General features: G+C 41.8%; 1 protein-coding gene across 1 annotated transcript; it reads left to right on the top strand.

Moving 5' to 3' along the window:
* Positions 1–207: 207 nt before the first annotated feature.
* On the top strand, positions 208–18,722 carry NPFFR2 (neuropeptide FF receptor 2). The gene is made up of 4 exons (XM_040586514.1): positions 208–263; positions 16,123–16,462; positions 17,033–17,132; positions 17,719–18,722. Exons 2-4 carry the CDS (start codon positions 16,135–16,137, stop codon positions 18,557–18,559), a joined length of 1,269 nt encoding a protein of 422 aa, XP_040442448.1. The 5' UTR covers positions 208–263; positions 16,123–16,134; the 3' UTR covers positions 18,560–18,722.
* Positions 18,723–19,035: the final 313 nt, after the last annotated feature.

Genomic DNA, 19,035 nt, shown 5'->3' with positions numbered 1-19,035 from the left:
ACAATGAAACACATGCAAGAAACCCAGCCCTGATGTGCAAACCAGCCTTCTCCTTCCGTCCAAGGACAGCGTGGCTGCGGGTGACAGCCCTCTAGCCCCAGGGCTTGGTAGCTTGGCTTTGGGCTGTTCTCTTCTGTTCCTCCTCTCCCTCCTCCCTTCATCAGGCAGGAGCTGCAGGGTCTCTTCCCTCTCTGCTGCGCCTGGGGCTGCAGCCTTCCTCCTTGCTGCACTGAACAAGCAGCTGCTGCGGAGCTCTGGCACCTGTAAGTAGGGGTATCCTGGGCAACTGGGGTGGGGGGCTGCTTTTAACTTGGCTTGGGGTGTTGCTCCCTCGCTGCCATAGCTAGGAGCTGAGATAAAACTGCAGGTGCTTTGTTAGCAACAGGTTTTTGTGTGTGTGTGAGGTGGGATGCTGATCTTGCTGCTCTGAGGTGGGTGGGGGTGCCCCGACTGACCTGGGGATATAACCCTGCCTGCATGGGACTCCTGGTGATGTCAGGTATCTACCTTCTGGTAAGCAAGCCCCCCCGCCCCCCAACACGCTGCTGAAGCTGGTCCCAGGGCGTGCAAGGCTGCAATACAGACTGGTTCATGCATGGGGGGGCATAGGAGGTGGCAGTGGCTGCCTCTGACCCAAATGGCTTTGGTGTTCAAAAGCTACGGGTGACACACAACAACATTTGTCTCCACCAGCAGGGACAAGGCAGCTGGTGTGGCCAGTAAGGACCACTGTGTTTGATGGGGAAAGCATCTGTGATGCTAAAAGTGCCAGTCTAAATGGGCTGGCTGCTTAACCCCTGTGCAGAGCTCCAGGCTTTTATAAAGAAAAGCCTGTTGCCGTTCAGAGCACTGCTGTGGAGAAGGAGTGAGGAGAGCCATTTGTGTAACGTGCTTTGATTTTTTTTCCTGGTTGACTCTACAAATGGCTCTCAATTTAAAAGGGTTGAAATAATGTTTTAAGGGTCAGTTGTCAAATGCTGCTAGTTAACAGAGTTGCCCTGCTGAGTCTGGTGAATTTATATGCCAGGAATCAGAATTATGTTGATTTTGCTGTGAACGAAGGTGCAAAAAGCCTAGTACGGTATTTCAGAGCAAGTTTTGTGTTGGCTTTACCTCTGATAGTCCCTGCTGTATTTCTGTTAGTGCTAGCAGTGTAACTGTCCTCAGATCAAACACCAAATGTGCACAGGTGTATAGAGGAGAATTCAACCTGTTATTTTGAAGGGATTAAACATGAAAGCTCTTAATTTGAGATACATTTGAGATGGTTTCGGTCAAGGGCAACGCCTTTTAGTCCACTGAACTACTCATTTCAATCAGAATGGCTCTCCAAGGGGCTGACTTGGTCTTTTATTTTTCTCCTTGGCGACTAAGAGTTACTCCTGTTTTGTTTTATACCAGTAGCAGACTACCTCTAGCAGGAGAAAAGTATCTGGAGCTTGAAGTACCTCATTAACTAACTCAATCTATGGAAGAACAGTGCCTTGTTCTTTAAATCTCAACCATACTCAGGGGCTGCAAATTATAAAATGCAGTGGGCTCAGTTTCAAATATTCTGCTGAAGAAAGTGTTATTAATTGAACATAACATTCTGCAAGGGAGAACCATTTCTTGAGGCTTGCATTTAGGTTCCTGTAAGATGGCATCTCAAACCCAAGGAATGGACCTGTGCTGCTGCTTTTATTAAAAGGAAAATTTTAGCAAGGGAAACTTACTTCCAGCCCCTTGCTGCTTGAGGCAGAGGAGATATCTGATTATTTTCCCTTATGGCTATTGCACGTCCTGAACACTAGCTTAGCTTACCTTATGCCTATTGAACGTCCTAAATCCTGCCTGGTGCTGATGTTATTTCCTTTTTAATGAGCATCTCAGTAAAATTTACTTGCTTTCACAGAAATCTAAGACTCTTGTAAGTTAAAAGTTGAATTTATGTACCATGTGATTAGTTAAGCAATCCAATTGTGTAGACCTCACACTAAAGCATGCATCCTGCAAATCCTCATACGGTGGGCTTCTGTCACCCCCAACCATTTTGTTTGCACCTAGACATTCTTTTGCTGAATCTGCTGGGGCTGATGGTGCAGTGATGTACGGCAGTGCTGAAGGCTAAGGTACTTGCAGGCTTGTTAAGAGGTCTGTGGAGAGACAAGGGGTAGCAAACTGCCTGGGGTTGCTTTAGTTATGGCTGCTGTACAAGCATGCAGAGCTCTATAAAGGAGGGACAAGAAGACGGGGAGAAGACTGGTACAAAGCTGCAGGTTAATTGAGCCAGGTCCATGCTGTTTCCACAGCGTTGTGACTTGTGATCTGACCTCTGAGCACCTCTATGGTACAGCCACTGCCACTGAAGAAGTAGAATGGGACTGGATGTTGCTGCTCACAGGGCTGAGGTACCTGCAGGGTAAACTGGATCTAGGGTGAGTCTAACAGTGGTGGGCGATGGGACATCTGTGCCTTGAGCCACTGACCTGCTGAACACCCTGAACTCCTGTGAGCCGAAGGCAGGACTGGTGGACTGTGTGAGAATTGCATTATTTCTATGGAAGCTTAGCAGTTGGTAGTCTGGTAATAGCTGTGGCTGGTATTTGATGCACGAATGCCCTTAAACTAGATGAAGTGATTATTTAATTGTATAATGATAGATGAGTTTAAAACAATTTCCCACATGACATTAAAACTTAAGGATAAGGTTTTTTGAAAGCTTTGGCCTGATCTCCTTGTAGCAGGATTGTGTATCTTGAACCTGTTGACTAATTCTAGCTTTCCGACATAGTAAGTGAATGGCATCAAGAGAACTGCTTTGACAGAAAAGCAATTCTCTCTAGAAGGAAATCATTAACTCTCTCTGCAGAAGGGAAGAGTTACTGTACAGTTAGTTTTCAACTGTCATTAAAATTAAAGTCTAAAATCCCGAGGCTTTTCATTAAAATGCTGCTAGTAATCAGGTGACCCTAGTCAATATGGGTAGAGGGTGCTTGTTTTGCTGTTGCCTTCCAGTGGATAAACCTAGGTTGTTAGAAGCATTATGATATGGCTGGTGTGGGTTATGTTATTTAAGGTACATAATTAAACTAACAGGTGAAGACAGCTTAATGGCCCATCAAGTACACTACACTTTTGATCATAAACTGCTTTAGGTACAGAAGCAAATGCTGTTGGGAACAATTGTGGCACACATGAGCCTCAGCTATCACTGGCTGAACAGTTGGCTTCAGGGGAGAGGAGAGCTTGGTTCAACATGTGAACTTGGGTTCATCGTGATGGAGACCCCAGAGTGCAAGTGCAAATTAAAATAAACCTTTTTAGAGCTGAAATACATATGCATGGTTAACTTGCAACAGGTACATGCAATGGTAGTTTCCAGTAGCTATTTTTGATGAGCACTTGGTGTGGTGGTAACCTGGTGAAATAATGATTAATGCTAATCAGTGACAAAAGGGATCCTCAGGGAAGAGAAGGTGACAAGGCACAACAGATTACCGTGCTACTGGAAGTGCTGGGTTCATTCATGCCACTGGTGCTGCATGCCACTCTCCTCTTTGGGAGATGCATCTCCTGATGGGATGCATCATTCCTGGAAAAGCACAGGAAAGGGGACATGGATGGCTGTGAGGAAGGAATAGCCTATGTTTGGACAGAAAACCAACTCAAGCTTGAAGGCTTGAACCCCACAGGTTACTGAGGGGTGATCTCTCAGTATGACAGGAGTATGTAAAATTTCTGACCTCTGTTAGAGGTGGCTATCGATGTTATCCAGGTGAGGCTTAAAATTTGAGTTGTGTGAATTGCTCGGTACATAATGAAAATAAAGTCACTGAGGCAGTAAAGGGAGTTCAGAAATACTAAATAGCTTGAAATAATTAGAGCAATTCATGGAAAGAATTGGTGGACTACTCTGTAAGTGAGTATTTAAAGTAACTGTGTAGATGTAGATGCCAATTCAGTAAAAGTGAACAGTTAGCAAAGTAGGAAGGTATAGGAAGAGTTCACTCCACTGCCCTGTTCTACAGTCCTACAAACTATTTAGCTCTTTCTAAAGAGATGATACTATGCAGGTTAAATCCTTGCTATAAGCTTAGCAGACTTTTTTAGTCTATACAGTTATTTAAGATTAGAGGTGTTACCTCCAGACAAATCTGACCTTTGGTTGTGGCTAAGTGTTGAGGATTCAACACTGACTTGCTGCACAGGTAGTTCACCTATTGTACCCTTTGTCAAGGCAGGCTGTTCTGCTTAATTTCTAGTGAAGCATAATGAGATATTACACTACCTGGGAACTTGGGTGAGGAGGTAAAATGCTATTTAATTGTAATAAGCTCTAAGTATCGATCCCTGATGTAAAATGCAAACCATGTAAACACTGCAATTAGTTTCCAGTTAAGTGTGCAGCTGGCTGGGTTTGAATGAATCTATACTAAGTGGTATAGAGCAGTTAAAAGGATGTGTTTTAAGCTATATTCCCCAAAATAATGTCAATATTATTAGACTTAAGGTATTAATTGCATGTGACAGTAAGTCACCCCAAAAGAAGCATTGGCTCAAGCCCTGGTGAAGAACAAGCATTGCTTGTATGTGGTGTTCTAAGACTTCCTTCTAATTGGAGTAGGCTGGTTTGTTTGTTTTTGTTTTTTTTTTTTTTTTGGGGGGGGGAACAGGGGATGACATCTTATTCTTTTCTAATGGTAGTTCACACACACCTGTATTTGTGTAAAATTACAGCAAATATCTGGAAGAAGGGTGTCAGTCTCATAACTCTGGACCTGTTACTGTGATTTTTGTCAAAAATGGATGCTTACTGGATAGCTTCATGTGGTTTTGCTCTATAGATACACCCTCCTTTCCCCACCAAATAGAGATTCTCAACATGAGGTTTGTATTGAGGCTTTCCAGTTCAGGAGAAGCAATGGATATACTCCAGATCATGGGCTCCATTTGCTTTTGTGCCTGTCTCCTACTGGGCAATAATAATTCCATGCTAAAATAGATTTAAATCAAACAATTACGACTCTTGCTCATTTTTCACAATAAGCATAGATATAACCTAGTGCTAAAAAACCTTGTGATGTGCTATTTGCATTGGTATTGTTTTGGTTCAGGCTGCTGGCAGCCCAAATGTTCTCAGGTAGGAGAAAGGAGGCTGGGAGGGACAAGAGAAATTCTTCATTCCGCTTCAATAATTCTAGATAGAAACCAATTTTCTGGGTAAAATAAAATAATAAATAAAATTTTAAAATCCATATATTTTTCCAAGTTTTGTTTTTATAATATTTAAAAACCCATGCAGGAGGTTATGTCATAAATACTGCAAAACTCTGTTGTCCAAGCCCTTGGCTTCAGGAAAAAATGCTATCTTGGTTTGGCTTGAAGTGTAAGTGTTTTGGTGGCTGGGCTGAGGATAGCACTCGGGAAGCACACCTTGTCTTGAGTTTAGTTCTCTTACAACTCTATACAAGAGTAATTATTTTTTTACTTCATGCTGATCTTTGTACTCAGATTGCCATAGTGAGAGTAAGTACTTGATAGCCAGTCGGATGTCCTGAGTTTTTAATGCTGAACTCTGCTCAGAGGGATGGCTGCCAGAATCTCTACCTCTATTTGCATTTCCAGTTACTATTCTGCTGGCATGAGAGTCTTGTCATCCTTTGCCCATACAGCAGTACCTGTGTGACAGTAGCTTCTGTAGTTACTTCAAAATAAGGTTTTAACTTTGAAACAAACCAATATGAATTGAGGCTTATAATCAGACTTCTTTAGTGTTACTGTCAAAATTAAAGTCATGTTTCAGTTGTACCTGTGTTTGATCCAAGGGGTGCCCTGAAAGTCTGAGCAAACGATTCTGTTTTGGGACCTGGACTGCTTGCACTGCTCCCAGCCCTGCCTGGGGATTTGCTTGTAAGGCATTGCTGGCTTTTCAGCTACCTCGAGCAGCTGACGGCAGGAAAAGGATGGGTGAGAAAGTGTCCTAACCTGCTTAATTATTTACTTGGGACCCTATCTTCCTAACAGCATCGTCCTGTGTCACAGAATGGGACTTTCCACAGGGATGCTTGCATCCTTCATGAGAAAACACTTAATGCTTTGTTAGAGGCTTATCGTGGAGGAGCCAGCGCAGGGCAGATTGTTTGCCACATGTCTTGGCAGTTTGCAGCTCTGCAGCAGATTAAAAACTAACATGTCCGTGCCACATTCCTGTACGGACTATAACTTGGTGTCACTGAACCTTGGGATGAGTTCTGGTCATTCCCTCTGCAGTGATGACAGAATCCTCTATGACCCCCATTTTGGGTGGAATGTGGCAAAAACCACATGACAACACCTGCTTCTCTGTACATAGTGAATTAGCTTGCAACCTGACAGATGGGATCCTCAATGGCTTTTTTGTTTGCCAATTTTTATTCTCTTCTGGGACCATCTCATGATTGTCCCACCTTTCAGCTTCTGCCTAAACTATGATTACACTTGCTTCCTCCTCCTGCCTATTCCCCCAATTACTCTGTTAACTTTCAATACTCCAAATGACATGGTTGTCGTCTCCACTTGAGTGCTCTGACAAGGAGTGACTCATGTGCAGAGCTTTGGCCTGCATATAAGATCAGATGATTCAGCTTTGTGCCTACATCCAGCCAATATTGAAGGACTGTGGATGCTAAAAATCAGCTTCTGTGCTGGAAGGTGGCAATTTAGGAGGCTCATTTTTCCATTATTGGGGAATTTAGTGCTGCAGAAAGCCTGGCAGTGATCATTTAACAGTTCCTATAGTTTAATTCTCAACACTTACTGCTGAATGCTCGCTGGAGTATCTCTCCAGTGAAAAAAGCTCAGACAATACTTAGTATGGTTCCTGGCCAATTTCCTATGATGGATGGGAAGCTGCTACTTATGGATCGGATCTCAAGAGGACTTTATTGAAATAATGTAAATTTACTGAAAGTGGCTCAGTTATGAATTTGTTTCTCTTTCTGAATTTAAGTAATATATTACAATGGACAAATATGAGCAAGGTATGAGGGGACCAAGAATGCCATGCTCAGTGTCTGGCGCTCAGGAGTAGTGGACATGTTTGTTCAGCCCATGTTAGCAAAGGAGAAGAGAGATGTGACAGCTTTGCTAGTCTACTTTCAAAACACTGCTAATGCTGCTGCATTTGGTAGCTATGAGTGTACTGATGAACACAGAGAATGCTGCTCTTGCTGTATTAGCTTTTTTCTACAGCACTTTCTTGGAAGTTTTACTGCCTAGCCACAAAGACCCACTTAATGAGAAACTCATCAATTCTCTGAAAAATGCATGTCTGAACAGCAAAGGCAAGTTGCTTTCTGCCCTGTTCTGGCTTGTACAGCATTCATTCCTTTCTTATAGTAAGCCCAGTACTCTTCTTGATAGTGCTAGATTGTGCAGTGTGGTGTATGGGGGCATGAGCCATCTAAAGGGAAGATACCCGAAGTATCAGTAGCTTTGAACGCATCCTAAGCACCAGGTAAATTGCAGACTTACAAAAGAATATTTCTCAGAGTCCTTGTGGTTTTGCTATAACGCTAGATCAAGAGGACGCGAATGCTATTGGGTGGCATGACAGAAAACACAGGAACTGTGTTAAACCAATACCTTTAACTTGGCCTCAGTAAGAATTATGATAGCTTTCAATAAGGCATTGCATAATTTGTAAATAGATGTTCTCTCACAGATGTCCTAGGTTTCTGACTGAGCAGCTATTAAATTAAGGCTTGGGTGTAAGACTCTGTTATCATGACGAGGACAAGCCCTGTACCAAATGTGTGGTATAATTTCCTTGCACTCTACTGAGCTGAGCGCCTTATGATTATTTCCCCTGTGCTGCTGACATTAGTGGTAGCGCCATCCCTGCTGCTGGCTGAGAAGACTAAGGCTAAAAAGACTCCTTAGATTTGAACTTTGAAAAAAGACCTCTTATAAATGTGAAACTTTGAGATTTGGGTTGTGAACGGTCTTAGGGGAATTCTCTTGAAGATGACAAAAGGCCATTTCCAAGTATAAGACAGCTAAGAATCTTATGACTTGCTAGGCTTCTTAATAAAGTGGCTGGGTAAGTGTGCCTGTGTGTGGAAATCTTACTTTAACCTCATTTCAGGGAACAGTAGGCTGAGATTTTAGTTAAAATTTTAAACAGCCTGTGACACATCAAATAGAAAAACTTTAAATTCGGAAGCTTAGAGGTTGACTAAGCATTAAGCAAAAAAATAGGAGCATAATGACAAGCAGTAGGTAAGCAGCCTAAGCAACAGTGCTCCCAAAATTCACATGTTACAGCTATCATAATATAACATGCATGCAGAAAACATTTTCTATGTGACCAAAGTGCTGCATAACTTTCATTTTACTGTGTAACACAGGTCTCGCTCATCTACTGTTAAAAACACTGTCACTGCATCTGTTTATGCTATCAGTCCCTGTTCTCCTGGTGCAGTACGTTGTACAGATTCCTGATGGTTAAAAAGGCAAAACAAGTAACTGACAGACTTCCGCCCTGTACTCAACTATGAGCCAAATGGGTTATTTCAGATTTTTAATATTCCTGGGCAAATTGGTAGGAGTCATGTATGTACTTGATAGGATAAAATTAATACACTGTCATCTTTACATCAACTAATAGCAAATGGCAGAAAATGCTTAGCTATAGGGAGGTTTTGCTGTGGTAGACTTCTAGCTTTGGTTTTCCTTGGTTAATGTGGTAATAAAAATCAATGTCTGACATGAAACCTGTGTAATATTACTTGAATGTCAGAAGACTGAAGCAGGGTGGAAAAACCAATGCATTCTAGAGAAACGTAACAAACTTGCTGGGAGTGCCTCACCTGCCCTTAGCATCTTCTGATTTACATTTGAGATTTGGCTTTTCAGCAAAATGTTTTATATTCCCAGCTCAAGTGGATGAGTAATCTGCAACTAAGTCTTATTTCGTTTACTATACCAATCCTATGGATAGCATTGTGCTTCATAATTAGGATAGGAAAAAAATTAAGGTCTTTAAAAAAAAACCAAAAACACCAGATTACCTTGACAAAATATTTTCTTTGGTGCCAGCTTGGACTACTCAGATAAATGACTGCTAGGGGAGGATAAACAGTTTAAGTCCATTTATAAGAGTTCTGCATGCAACTTCAAGATTGGTACGTCTCCCTAGGATTGCCCATTTAAAAATGAGAAATTTTCTTCTCATTGTACACCTGTTTTTCTTCATGGAAGCAAATGTCAATAAGAAAAAAAATGTGTTATTGCAACTTGCTATTTTTCATGTGGCTTTTCTTTCAAGCTCCTTTGCCCTAGGTGAAAGCCTACTGTTCCCATGTGATACTCAGTACTTATTTTGAGATAAGGCACTCCAAGGTATTTCATATAAAATATTGTGGAAATTCTGATGTATGAAAAAGTAAATAAAATACTTCGAGTGAGTTCTACTACCATAATTCATAGATACTCTTATTCTTACAGTTTGTACTTTGCAGTTCAGGTCTTGTCTTATACAGACCGAATGCTTCTGCTTGTATGGCAAACTGATGTTAAGTGCAAAATGAGGTTAAAACTTACCTTAAAACAGTTTTGAAGAAGTTAATAACACTCTAATAGAATGTTGACTTGGGAAAAAGGCTGTCTTGCCTGTGGCATTTAGCTTGGCAAAGCCAGGTGTTCTAGTTTGTTAGTGACAGCTTCTGTCTGGAACTTGGCGCCTGGCTGCTGCTGAACCACTTTTTTTCTGTTCCACTCTTCTGGAAGGGAAAGCAAAGATGAGCGATGCTCACAATGAGCTGCGGACATACATCCTTTGTGTCTAACCTATTGCCATGTATGATGCTATAATGAAGTATTTCTGAAATTTACAGCTAAGTGGGAGAATGTATTGCCACGTTTTACCTTTTTAGATTAAATGACCCCTATCTTACAGTATTTCCCTGGAGGTCATACTTTTGAACCCTCTGATCTTCCCTGTGACTTCCTATAGACCTCCTGCACTTGGTCCAACTCTGCGTTGAATTAAATCAACCAGAACTAAATGCAACAAATGAAATGAGCCCTGAGTACTGAACAGCATGGAGGTATTTGTGTTGTGTAAGTTTACATGCTGTTGAGGTGCCTGCCGTTTCTGTATGTCATGCTGCTGTTGCCTCCCGTTCAGCGGGTATGTTGGTACAAACCCCAGATCCTTGTCCCTAGTACTGTCATACAGTCAGTGTTCCCCCAGTTTTTTTCCTGCCTCACTGCATACTGCTGTGCAGTGTGCCCATGTTGAACAGTATTTTGATTTTAAGCTGATTTCCATAGGAAATGGTCTTTTGCAACCAAACTGCCTGGCTGGCAATCAAACTGCTTTCCCTACTATTGCTTCTTCCAAAAACAATTGTTTTTCATTGAGGCAGAGGTCACTTGTGACCACTTCCCATTGTCATACTACTTTACATGCCCTACTTAATTCTTAAAAGTAGCTGTTAGTAGCACTTTACTGAGTTGGGAATGTTCACAGTTGATCTTTTTTTTTTAAGGCAAGAACAATTTGTTTCTCTTGGTCAATAGCTTTTTCTGATCCACTGAGTCATAGGATAATCTGTGCATTTGTCTCTTCCTTACTTCTAATACACTTAGAGAATGAGGTATTGCTATTTTTGCTGTCCCTCAGTGGCTGTATTTTGCAAGGAGGATTTTCGAACTTTTCAGCAGGCCAGATGTGCTATCATTTCCCAAGGCCTCCAAGAAATTTCTATAGTTGACCCATTACTGAGTACAGAGCTGAGGATAAGGGAAGAACTGCTTTTTTAGCACTTACCACATTAGATTTTCTTTCTCCACGACAACATGCTTCTGCCCTTCACATCTCTGAAGGATCCTTATCTTTGTTTTAGCTTCTAAAGCCTCAGAGGATTCTGTGCTGAGATTTCTCACACACAAAACTCAAGATAACAAAAACAGATGGTTGTGCACAAAGGTGAAACAGTGTTGGCTGGCTCCAGTAGTCACTAGATTTCCTCCATGTGGGCAATAAAAATAATTGCATTCACTTCATAATTACCTTGAACTGTTATTGTAAAAATGGAAAATTGATTTTCCATATCCAGTGGCTTGAGATCGTCCTGGTTATGCTGTGAGACTTTATGCTGCATATTTGTGTGCGGGTGCTGTTACTGGTGTTCAGCAGTGTATGAGCCTCACGTGTGTGTGGGACTGGGCAGTTTTTCACTAGTGGAGGCTCTTGCTTTACTTCTTTGCAGATTTTCCTCTGCTATATTAGATGAAGTAGGGAGGCCATGCTCTTATCCAATTACCATGTGGAAGCAAATTACTTTTATTTATCATCTTGTAATATTTATGCATTGCATTATTTCTTCCCTTCTCTTAGATGACTGATGTTTCTGCCTTCTGAGCCTCTCTTGGTTATTTATCACTGTCTGTTTTAGCTGACAAGTATCTTGTGAAAACACAAGGCACCACCTTCATTTCTCCTTCCAGCCAATCCTTTTCTACTTCAGCTTCAATATAATAAAAATCCATGTACCTTTTCCATTTCCTGTAAGCTATGGTATTTGTACAGCAAATCCTCTGTGTTTGCTGCAGCCACAGTACTACAGATTTTCATTAGTGCAACTGTGGTCAGACAAAGTAAGACACACAGCTCCAGTTTTGCCCTGAGGCTGTTTGCAACTTCTCGTTTATCAGTTACAAGCAAAAACTATTCCAGAGTTCATTACTGGAAAGACTGAAAGCTTTGCTTTACAATACATTGCCAAAAAAAAAAGAGAGAAGGTCTAAGATATGTACTAAAAAATAATTAGAAAATTATTTCTCCTGCTTTTAGTGTGATAAGGTATCATTTCAGTTGTCTTAATGAACAGAATTACAACTAGATTCATTCACTAGAATACTGCCACTGCACAGGGATGACCCACAAGGGTTTGTACGCCTGGGACAAAAGCCTTAAACCTGCGTAACAATTTGTACTTGTAAAAAGCCTAGAAAAGGCTGAGTAGCCTGCAAATGGTTGGGTATATAATGTGCAAAGCAGCAATAAAATCTGAACCATAGGTGCTCCTTCTCTGTTCTTGCACAGAGGAACAATGCTCCTCTAGCATGGAATGTCAAAGTACTTCCTCATACCATCAGAGACCCCTCAGAAAGGCAAAGTACAGAGGGCAAAGAAGGAACGACACCCCTATCCCATTTGCAGGGCTGCTGACAGCACAGGTCCTGTTGGTCACATCGGGAGGCAAAAGCTATCTTCCCCAAGCTGGAGCTTTCCTTAAAGCACCACCTCTGGGAAGCAAAGGATTACAGAAGAAAATTAGTGTTAATTTGTAATAATAATAGTAAACCAGGATACATTTCTGGCTGTCCTATTTGCAGAGAAAGGCTAGAGAAGCCAAAACAGAGGAGCCAAATACATGGGGGTTTTGCTAGAGGATGAGAAGGGGCAGAGGACCTGGCTTTTTCCAAACTCTTTGGATTGGGTGCATGGCTACTCTTTGCCAAAATTTTCCAAAGCGGATGGGAGACCTACCAGGAGCACAAGTCTTGCCCTTGCTTGGCACAGAGCAGAACTCCTATTTCCTTGCACAGCTGCATTTACTGTCTGAAATGCAGCAACATGGCTTGGGTAGCTCAATCCCTTGCTTTGTTTGCTCGCAACACGTAACAACTGTCAGATTACTGGCACCATTTATTCCAGTTCTTGCTGTTTCACTTCCCCAGTGTTAAACCAAGCTCCTTGCTTACTCTCATCACTAGCCATCAGGAAAAGAAGGCCTGAACACAAAAGCCCTCACATTTCTGACTTAATACCACTGGTTAGCAGTCTCAGAAGTGACTTGGAGCTACAGAGGAAACACTATAGAGTGTATGGTTCCTTGTCACAGATTTGGGCCTTATCCAGCATTGCCACACCAGGCTAGGCACCCCTGCCATTCCCAGTGAAGGAAGCTCCTGTGGTAAGCTCTGCTTCTCATCTAGATGGTTATCTCCCTAGGCAGAGAGTGCTTGGGCTCCTGCTCCCTACTACCCTGAGAAACCGGCTGGTGGAGGACAAGGAAAGTGAGCAACAGTAAGTCTATTTCTTGTCACAGTGCTGAGTTTTAGTGAGGCAGCATCCCCTGGGATTTATGAAGCACAGCTCCAGATCTGTGATCAGAGGAACAGTGTCAACTACTATTGTCAAATATCTATATCTGTGTTCTGCTGACACTCTTCATCTTGGGCATGTTTGTATGCAAATGCATTGGCGCCTGCTATCTTGAGTGAATACCAACATCGCCATGAAAACACTTTCCACAGCAGTTGACTCTGTGGAGTCAGCTAAGCGTTTGGCACGTAATACATTTGAATAAAAATATTTTCAGTTGTTTTGAAAATATGTTGAATGAAAACAATAAAGATAAATAGTCTTTCTCCATAAGGACAGCAGAAGAGAATGTACTACTACCGCTAGCCTGTATATCCTGCTTTGTTACAACACACAAGCAGCCATTTTTTTGCAAGAGAATATCAGATTCACATCTGCCTACCTTAACATGCAGACATTTTAATGAATATATAAAAATGCAGACCCGTTATAAACATTGTACTACTGTTGAATTCTAAAAATGGAGAAGACACCAGAACACAATGATTTCTTTCACTACTCTGCTTGTTCCAAACCTGAGGCATATCAGAATAAATAATTTTTTTTACTGCATTTGCTACCTGGAAGTAAAACAATTGCAGAGATGTTATTGAATTTCATTGACAAGCAAAATATAGACAAGCTACAATGCTTTCCCAAGAATTAGGTGTGAGCAAATATATCAGGGAATGACAGGCCGAGACAGAATATAAATTAGAAACTTTTAGGTAAAACCCAGTAAGAAGAACGAAGAAAAACCACCTGCCCTTTTAGCGTTGCTACCTAACACTCATTTTCTTTTCCCAGGGAGAGGGCTGCCCTACACAGAGTGACAACAGAATGTCACCTTCCATCGTTACTCCATAGATAAGGGAAAACCAGTGTACACCTCATCATCAGGTATCTGAGGTGGCAGCTGAACCTTAGCTGCACAAAAAAGGGTCCACTCCAAGTTTCCTTTCATAAGCAAAGAGGTGTACCAACCAGCATTTCCCTTCCCTCAGATACAAGCTCATTAGAATTTGGATACTCGTGCCTTAATTTAAATTCCATTTTCAGTAAGGAATTCGTAAGTGTCCTATAGGCACCTGCACTCATTCCTTAATTTTATGCCTTCTGCCACCAGGTAATTTTGCTATTCTTTCAAGTTAGGAACACCTCCATCCCCCTGCCTCTTTAGGTGTCTCCATGGTAGATAAAATACATGTAGAAGACAATTTTGAATGCTGCATCCAAGTCAGCTGCTGTCAGCTGTCAATGTCAAGGTGCCAGTGCTGGCCTGTTATGTAGGCTGGTACCATTTCTATGTGAGTTGTATAATATACTATTTTATATTATTTTATATATGTGTGTATGTATATATATATATATAAATATATAATATAAAAAAAATGTTAGAAGTTTGTCACAGTTCAGATTCGATTTAGAATTTTGGTTCAGTGTCTTATGAAACTATAGGTTCTACAGGGCCAGAAAACAGACTGTGGCCCACAAAGTTAATCTCAATCAGTTAAATTTGGAAGTAAGTAAGTAAATTTGGAGCATACAGTTTCCACACCTACCTTAAATTGATCTTTTCAGCTCCATCAAGCAGTTGAATAAAAAGTCCTGCGTCCCTTGTGTTCAGGCCATTACACCAGCAAAAGCTTTGCTATTACAACACAGCAGGCATAGATAATTGTAGCTTGAAACCAAGATAGAATCACAGAATCGTTTAGGTTGGAAAAGACCTTTAAGATCATCATGTCCAACCACTAACCCCGCACTGCCAAGCCCACCACTAAACCCTATCCCCAAACACCACATCCACACATCTTTTAAACACCTCCAGGGGTGGTGACTCCACCATCTCCCTGGACAGCCTGTTCCGATGTCTGACCACCTTTTTGGTGAAGAATTTTTTCCTAATATCCAATTTAAACCTCCCCTGGTGCAACTTGAGGCCGTTTCCTCTTGTCCCGTCGCTTGTTACTTGGGCAAAGAGACCAACCTCTACCTTGCTACAACCTCCTTTCCAGGTAGTTGTAGAGAGTGAAAAGGTTCCCTCCGAGCCTCCTTTTCTCCAGGCTAAACCACCCCAGTTCCCCACCCAGATTCAATATCAAGAAAGTTCAGGCTTGAAAAAAAAGTCTTCCTTAGAAAAAAACTTGTTGTTTTTGCCAACAATAATCTAATAAATTATAAAATGGGAGAATTTACTTCACAGTGTGAATATACCACGTGGGAAAAGTGCTACTCACATTTTGTAGCAGGAAAACTGCAACATGGAGAGATGATGAATTTCCCCAAGACCACGTGAGAGTTCAGGAACACAGCTAAGAAATGAATCCAGCTATATTGTACTTCAGCATATTTTAAACATACTGTAATCCTTCATGTTTGTAGGCTTCTCTCCTGACCTATGTAGCTTGCAAGCAGGGAAGCAAAATCAACTGTGGTCTAATACCAACTGTACAGAAAAAGATTTCATTTTCAGTGAAATGGGATTGGATTTTGATACATTCAGGCACAAAGTTTGTGCTGCTTCAGAAAGCTTTAATTTAATCACTGCTTTTCATGGCTGAGCAATTTCACTGCTGCCTAAATGCCAGATTACTTTGAGTAAATGGATTTCTCAAGAACTCAAATTATCTTTTTTCCTCAACATAAACGACTCAGGTTGTTGATTTGTTAGCTTAACACAACACAATGTGCCAGTTTACATCCTGTCTGGCTTTCCTCTCCTTTGGGAAAGGAAAGAATTTATAGAGCCCACAGAAGGAATAGAACCCTCAGCAGTCTTACTGGTCATTTTTGTACACCTTGTTGTAAAAATCAAACTAACAGTATTTGTTGCTTTTCCTATCTGAGCAGGCTCAGAACACAGACTGTTAAAATAAACCGTGGAGAGGTGAGTATATGGAAGCTTTGCGTGTATTTCAGCACACAGTATATCCAGACCAGTCGCATTTCTTCAGATCAATTTCAAGCATACTAAAGTTCCCTTTTAAAAAATATCTTTTAAGGCATATTGCAACATGAGTAAGAAAATGGACTCAAATTCTTCATTCTATTGGCCTCACATGCTGAGTTATAATGGGACGTACAAATACCTCTACTTAGAAGGCAATGTCTCCTATGTGGACTTCTACCTTCATCAGCCTCCAGTGGCAGCTGTTTTCATCATCTCTTACCTCCTAATCTTCCTGCTCTGCATGGTTGGCAACGGAGTGGTTTGCTTTATTGTCCTGAGGAGCAAACATATGCGTACAGTCACAAACCTTTTCATCTTAAACCTGGCTGTCAGCGATTTACTGGTGGGAATCTTCTGCATGCCCACCACCCTCCTGGACAACATCATTGCAGGTAGGCTGGTTGGCACCATGCGGCAGAAAGAGCTTGAGGGGGACTCGCCTGCATTTCTGAATGCTGGCTTCCCTAGGGGCCCTAGCACCGGGTGTGTGTTCCTGAGTGGGCTCTGTAGGCGTTTCAAGCCACTGCAAGTCAGAGGTGAGAAAGACAAGCCTCTAACCCACCTTCCGACTGGGGCTGTCCTTGCTGACTTGCATGTCCCTCATCTTTAGGAAGGGATTCTCCCACTACCAGGTCATATGTTTAGGAAGGCTTGGAGGATGCTACGAGTCAGATGCAGAGAACAGTCAACTGTAGTGGTCGATTCTCTTTCTTGTCTTGAGATCTCGTTTTAATGGGATGTTAAACCAAAAATGTTTGCTTTGCTGTTTTTTGGAACATCAGAAACTCACCCAAGGCATCTGGCAAAGCATTTATTTACTTAACCTCAGCCTTCCTAACCCCTGTTATGGCCTGACAGAACAAAATAAATGTGTTAATTCTAGGGTGGAAATATACTTTTATGTGTATAAGCATAGTGCTGCAGTGAGACGGCGGCTATTTCAACTGCCTGTTTCCTTCCAGGATGGCCATTTGGGAGCCTGGTTTGCAAGATGAGTGGAATGGTCCAAGGAATCTCTGTTTCTGCCTCTGTCTTCACTCTAGTTGCTATCGCCGTAGACAGGTAAGATGATGCAGAGACTGTAAACTCTTGCTTTCATCTCCCTCTGGCCACGCTGACGCCGATTCAGTAACCCACACAACACTGAAATAAATCAGAGGTATTTTGCTCCTAAGGCTATTAAGCAAAAAAATAAAATAATTTTTTTTTTTTTTTTTTTAAATTGTGGCCAGGTCTAAAGAGCAGTCCTAGCAATTTGCTCCTCCAATGGTGTCTCTTATGAAGGTACAGCTGGGCTACAATTCTGGCTGCCTAGAATTGATTTGTTCCTTAGTTTGTAAACTAGACAGCAGAGGTACTACTACTGCTTTGGTTAAATGAAGTAGCAGAAGCAGCAGGCAGGTACAGAGACAGATCAAAAGGAGGAAATTTTAACAGCAAATGTGACATTTTGTAAAGATTGATTTTACCAACGCAGCTCTTAAATGGAGCAGCTAAATGCAACTCCACTGGTTTATGCAGGACGAGATGATTGCATCTGTACTTTTTACAAACTGCACAATTTAAAGTGTGCGCATATACTTGCCTGCTGGATTAAGCATTCCTTGAATGGCTTCTCCACATATGTCCCCTGGTATCTTTGCTACAGGTTTCGATGCATTGTTTATCCATTTAAGCAGAAGCTGACCATTTCAACTGCAGTCACCATTATAGCGGTCATCTGGATTCTGGCCATTGCAATCATGTGTCCTTCCGCAGTCACGCTGCAGGTACAAGAAGAGAAACATTTCAGGGTGATCATTGGCTACAGCAACGAAACCCGCCCTGTATACTGGTGCCGGGAGGACTGGCCTAACCCGGGAATGAGAAAGATCTATACGACAGTTCTGTTTGCCAACATCTATCTGGCTCCCCTGTCGCTCATTGTTATCATGTATGCTAGGATTAGCATTGCTCTCTTCAACACAGCGATGCCCGTGGTGGGAAAACACAGCCAGGAACTGCGGCACAGTGTGTCCAAGAAGAAACAAAAAGTCATCAAAATGCTCATTATTGTGGCTTTGCTTTTCACCCTGTCCTGGCTTCCCTTGTGGACTCTGATGATGCTTTCAGACTATGCCAACCTTTCAGATATCCAGTTGCAGATCATCAACATTTACATCTATCCCTTTGCTCACTGGCTGGCCTTTTTCAACAGCAGCGTCAACCCCATCATCTACGGTTTCTTTAATGAAAATTTTCGCCGAGGCTTTCAGGCAGTCTTTAAACTTCAGCTCTGCTCCAGGGAGATTGTTCACAGGGAGGTCCCTTCCCAGCGAGGCCAAAGCAATGCCATTTTGCCAGCTGCCAACTACCAGACACCCCAGGATCACGCCTGTCAAAATGCTAAGGGAGAGGGGAAGACAGTTAAGAAAGGAAATTGGGTGAATAACCAGCAGGATTTGATAATGGAGGATCTAGAAGAGCCCTGCAGTGATAGGATTAAGTGAAACATGCTATGAACTGCCTAAATGATTTATGCCTAGCAGAGTTTATGTATTCGGTTGTAAAACTCATGCTCTGCAGCCCTTTCTGACAAAAACTTCAAGACGTTTCTGTTTTTAAGTAGATACACAACTTGCACAATATCTGAACATTTGATCTAAGTAGGAAAACAAATTCAGCCCTTTCTGTTACCAGCTCAAACCAGTGGCAACTCTCCTGCAGTCAGCGATGATTCACTGCTCTTTAACTGGGCTGGAGCAAAGACATGATTAAAATGGGATTACCTTCCATTTATGTGACATAAGAGAAAAAGAGAGCTAAGATTATTGACTCGGATACAATTACTCTGGATACTCACTTATGAAGAGACCATTCATTCATTTTCTTCTGTGAATCTCTCAGAGCAGCTGAAACAGAGTTTGCTCGAACAATATTTATGGTATTATTCCACTAGCTGTTGTTAATACCTACAATTTTCTTG

The sequence above is a fragment of the Falco naumanni genome, chromosome 1 (genome assembly GCF_017639655.2).
Source record: "Falco naumanni isolate bFalNau1 chromosome 1, bFalNau1.pat, whole genome shotgun sequence".
Taxonomy (NCBI): domain Eukaryota; kingdom Metazoa; phylum Chordata; class Aves; order Falconiformes; family Falconidae; genus Falco; species Falco naumanni.
The sequence above is the reverse complement of the archived record's forward strand: the minus strand, read 5'-3'. Positions and strand labels throughout refer to the sequence as shown.